Source organism: Sinocyclocheilus grahami, unplaced genomic scaffold (genome assembly GCF_001515645.1).
Source record: "Sinocyclocheilus grahami isolate Dianchi unplaced genomic scaffold, SAMN03320097.WGS_v1.1 scaffold2039.1, whole genome shotgun sequence".
Classification (NCBI taxonomy): Eukaryota; Metazoa; Chordata; class Actinopteri; order Cypriniformes; family Cyprinidae; genus Sinocyclocheilus; species Sinocyclocheilus grahami.
Genome location: NW_015507218.1, coordinates 137,111 through 142,095, shown reverse-complemented (window position 1 = coordinate 142,095; position 4,985 = coordinate 137,111). Strand labels below are relative to the sequence as shown.

The following is a 4,985-nucleotide window of genomic DNA, read 5'->3' as shown; positions in this document are numbered from 1 at the left end:
GTAAACATAAAACCATGTCTGCATTTGTGATCGGAGAAATGACAAACAACAAGCCCTACTCTACACTGCTCAAAACTCATGTTTGAATCATCAGTGGTAAATCCTTTAAATATAAAAAACGTACGTACAGTCTGTGAGTCAGAACAGCCGGCATTTTAGTCTAACGTTACTCTCCCAGGATCAGGAAACAGTCCTCCATAAAATGTGCTGCACACATCTGAATATTTGGGTTGAAGTGTTCTGGAACAGTGTTGTAAATACAACTTAACCACTGATTTCTAGTCGTGTCCACTTTTGGAAGACCAAACAAAGTAGTTTCGCTTTCAGAACGAAACACACAGTGTCTTCAGGACATGGCGGCGGCAGCAACAATACTACTGCGAGAATAAAAGTTACGCCTTCTTTCTTTGCGTGAACATTTGGGCGGCGTTATGCAAATCTTCCCACATAGTGATGTAGACATGTGGGGGCGTGTTAGAACAAGCCGTTTTAGGTAGGCGTGGCTGACTCTTAACTTTTATAAAGAATATCTCTTTGGATTTGAGACTTTAGTCTTTGCAACTTTACAGATCTTCTTTACGCACCAAGAGCTTGTAACACTCCAAAGAGAAAGAAACAATTGAAATCGCATCATATGACCCCTTTAAAGAGAACAAATTCACAACTAAAAGAAGAGAAAGACCATTTTAAAACGAATAAACTTCTGCTGCACTGAATATAACAATTATACACGCACAAATCACTGAACAGGTATAATCATCCATTCCTTCATTCAGACAGAAGTCTTTTCGTTTGCTTCATGTTTACTCTTCTTTCTCGTCAAGCTGCACATGACCCACTTTACAGTGAGATAAAGGCTTGTTCTGAACTACTGAGGCGTGAAAACAGACTGAAAATAACAAATCTACTTGCCTGACCTACTAAATTACTAAATATATAGCCTACTAAATGATGTTTCCCATGTCTAAAAAACAGTGAAGGAAGAAAGTCAATGCTTTTGTCTAAGTTTAGATCCACCTGATACACTACTAATTCTCTAAGATGTCATAGCTAAACAAATACATATTTTAACTTCAATCTACCTGTAAAATCACATAACCATAAAACAGCCTCGTACCTCATCGTCTCCATCGGGAGAGGAGAAACAGCATCCCATTTTTTCAGCTCGCAGTAGTTTTCATTCCCATAAAACACTTCAAATGAAAGTTGGGCATCGATGACGTCACAGTCATGTGGTTCACGTGACACACAGGTGAGTTACAGTAAAGCGGGTCACGTGACACACAGGTGAGTTACAGTAAAGTGGTGCACCTGCGGAAAAGACAAAAAACGCACATGTATACATGTAAATGTACATCCTGCGCTTTCCATTCGGTCTGATCTTTCTTATATGTGCTTTATAGCCTATCATTTTTCTTATTATTTAATATATGCACAAAAATATAGGCTAATAGCCAAATCTTTCCAAACCCGTTTAACTGTCGAGAAATTAATTACATGGTATTTGTGATGGCCTACATTCATTTCAAGTTTAAGCATCAGTTTAAGAACAGATTTAAATGATAAGAATTATAAATCATATAAAAATGCAGAAATAACTGCATTAGGCTATATTAATAATCACGTGTAATAATTAAAAAATAACAAGAGCTCATTATATTTCTTTGGTTCTGAGATCATATCAGTTCTCTATAATAGCCTCTAGGGGTCAACATTGACTCGCATTTAATGCGCTCTGCATGCTTTTTAATTATTTTTATTTTTAATATCATTAGTCTATTGTACCATACTTTTTTAATTGTTGTCTTTTAATACGTTTCGGTTTTTATGTCTGCATTAAATAACATTTCCGTGCTTGCTTTTCGAAATCGGTTTTATGGTCCTGATGCACTTCCAAATTATAATAACAGTCATAATCATGAAAACAAAAGTCAGTCTATAGGCTATCAGAAAGTGAACGACCCTGAAGATCTGAGTACTGACAGCTAACAACACCTTGCTTACTTCTTAGGCAACCATTGTAGGAAGCTCAGGTTATGGCATCTAGTTTGGATTTGAGCAATTTTGTTGCTAAACTTAGCAACTTTTCACACTACCCTAACAACCTTTTCTCTAAAAGCACCTAGCAACAAATTTAGCTATTTTAAAAATGTATTTGGCAACTTTTAACAACTTTTGATAAGTGACTCAAACGATAAAAAGGCACACTAATCTAAATTACACAAAAAGAGGAAATTAAAGAGTACACACATCACGTATATTAAGTTTCCTGTTATTTGCAATTGTTCAATTTAATAATAATAATAATTTCATAATTGCTCATTTATGACGCACCTTGTTAGTAGCTTGTACCTGCGACTGTTGATCAGTTAGTACACTAAGAAAAATATCTAGACAAATGGAAAAGGCTCTAATTTTCCAGGACATATCCATTTTCCATTATCCGTTGTTAACCCAAAAGCACAAAATACAATGTGTAATTTAAAATGCAGTTAAAAAAACTGTACATAATATTTCTTCATGTTAACATAGTAGATTGTGCCCTATTTTTACAGACTTGTCTTATACTAACTAACTACTAATACACTGCTTCAGACTATAATTGTTCAGAATGTGTAGTTTTACTAGTTTACTAGCCAATAAAAAAAACTTAAATTGTTAAAAATGTGTTTAATTATTCAATATTGTATTTCAAATGAGGCCTATCTATATTTTAGTATTATTCATTTATTATTTTATGAACAAATCTAAATTAACATATAAGGTGTACTTAAGAAGGATACTTAGTGACTTGCGTTTCAGATGTTAAATGAAGTGAGTATAGAGTTAAGTATATGAACATTTAGATATTTTGTCTTTTTGTGTGCGCAGCATGTGTGGTGTTATACTGTTAATCTATCTCATGCTCATGTTTGTTCCATGTATGATTTATCTGTCTCTACTTTTAGCAACAAATCAGCCTTTCAAGTAACTAGTAAAGTAATGCATTACTTTTAATTGACGAGAATATCTGAGTTACTTTTTCAAATAAGTAAGGCAAGTTACTTTTTTTTCTCCAATGTATTGATTGACAGCTCTGCTGTCCCCATGCTGAGAGAAATCAGATGTTACTGTAGTTCTAAAATAAATATGAATATGCATTAATTCATCTCACTCACAAAAACACACAGATTCAGTATTCCTCAAAATGAATAAAAATAATGCAACACAGAATATGACACAAACCTGCAATAATTAAATGTTAAACAACACAAATATCCTTTATGTATTTAATCCCATTCTATTAAGCAATGTCTTTGCTTCTGAGCTTCGATGATCCAAGCACACTAATAAGCAGAAATTACTCTAGACAAACATTCGTGTCTTTGTTTATTGCTGAAGTGTGTTGAAATGTCTTCTTCTGCATTCTACTGTACGGACGTAACTTTACTCTCCCTTCAGCCTGAGGCTTATTCATTTCACTTTTGGTGTGAAAAGGCTTTTATATTTGCCAAAAATAGAACTTTTTTATTTTAAAAACAAACCAGCAAGCCCTGTCCAGATTTAAAAAGTAACTCAAAAGTAACGTAACGCATTACTTTCCATAAAAAGTAACTAAGTAACGTAATTAGTTACTTTTTTATGGAGTAACACAATATTGTAATGCATTACTTTTAAAAGTAACTTTCCCCAACACTGGTTATCAATTGGTGTCTATGGTGCTAAAAATGCGGCACTAGGTTTTGTGACACAGCCGCTGGTTTGTCTTTGACTTTGAGTGCCAAGTGCTTGAAAACACAAAAGCAGGCAGCTAAACAAAGCTTAACCAGCTGTTGGTAATTTCCTTCTTTCTGTGCCGCTACCTGCTGTGAAACGGCGCCGGTACCGTATCATTTCGCTGTCATCCGCGCGCCGTTTACCGAGCGCATAAGTGAAGGTTTGCGGAATAAAGCAGTATTGATGGGGGACGTCTCCGGATGCAGGTGTTTGTGCTGACAAACGAGAAAAAGCGCTTCACTAGCTACTAATTGAGCAGAAAACATGAGGGGGGAAAAGAAAGAGATGTGCATTATCTGTGGGCGAAGAGAGCGCATCCAACCAGAGCAATCTCACATCAAATACAACAATAGCACTCATGAGGCCTATCTTCCAATGACTTCATAAATCCCTTCATGCATTTACAACGGAAAACATGCTAATGCACACTCCTGTAATCTCATACACTCTAAAAAATGCTGGGTTGTTTCAACCCAACTTTGGGTCAAATATGGACTAACCCAACTGTTGGGTTACATTTTTACATTCAATTTTTAACCCAAAAGTTGGGTTAGTCCATATTTGACCCAAAGCATTATTAAAGGGACTTTCAACATTGCACTAGGCTATGTACACAGATATTAATATTATTATATACACTTAAAAATTATAATAGCATATCCACATTCAAGTTAAAAATGGCGCGCCCGATCTTGTGTTCCAAATAAAGCGGATATATTAAAGGGGTCATATGATGCGATTTCAATTGTTTCTTTCTCTTTGGAGTGTTACAAGCTCTTGGTGCATAAAGAAGATCTGTAAAGTTGCAAAGACTAAAGTCTCAAATCCAAAGAGATATTCTTTATAAAAGTTAAGAGTCAGCCACACCTACCTAAAACAGCTCGTTCTAACACACCCCCACATGTCTACCTCACTATGTGGGAAGATTTGCATAACGCCGCCCAAATGTTCACGCAAAGAAAGAAGGTGTAACTTTTATTCTCGCTGTAGTATTGTTGCCGCTGCCGCCATGTCGTGAAGGTGCCGTGTGCTTCGTTGTGAAAGTGAAACTACGTTGTTTGGTCTTGCAAAAGAGGACACGACTAGATTTAGATTTCTGGTTTTATGTTTACATGGCGCGATGCAACGCAATGTGTAAAAAGACAGTATAAGTCATTATAATCTGTAATTATGTACCCACTGGATGCAACGAATGCCTCGTTTGTAATGGGTTTTAATGTTTTTGTCTC

At 35.6% G+C, this 4,985-nt stretch overlaps 1 protein-coding gene across 2 annotated transcripts in view; it reads right to left on the bottom strand.

The window, feature by feature from the left end:
- Window positions 1-1,237, bottom strand: part of LOC107573800 (uncharacterized) — a 4,276-nt gene extending 3,039 nt beyond the window's left edge. For both annotated transcript variants that reach the window (XM_016260245.1, XM_016260246.1), the window contains exon 1: window positions 1,118-1,237. In XM_016260245.1, coding sequence (XP_016115731.1) covers window positions 1,118-1,156 — 39 coding nt within the window. In that variant the 5' untranslated portion in view covers window positions 1,157-1,237. The remainder of the gene's footprint in view (window positions 1-1,117) is intronic.
- Between the last annotated feature and the right edge of the window lie 3,748 nt (window positions 1,238-4,985).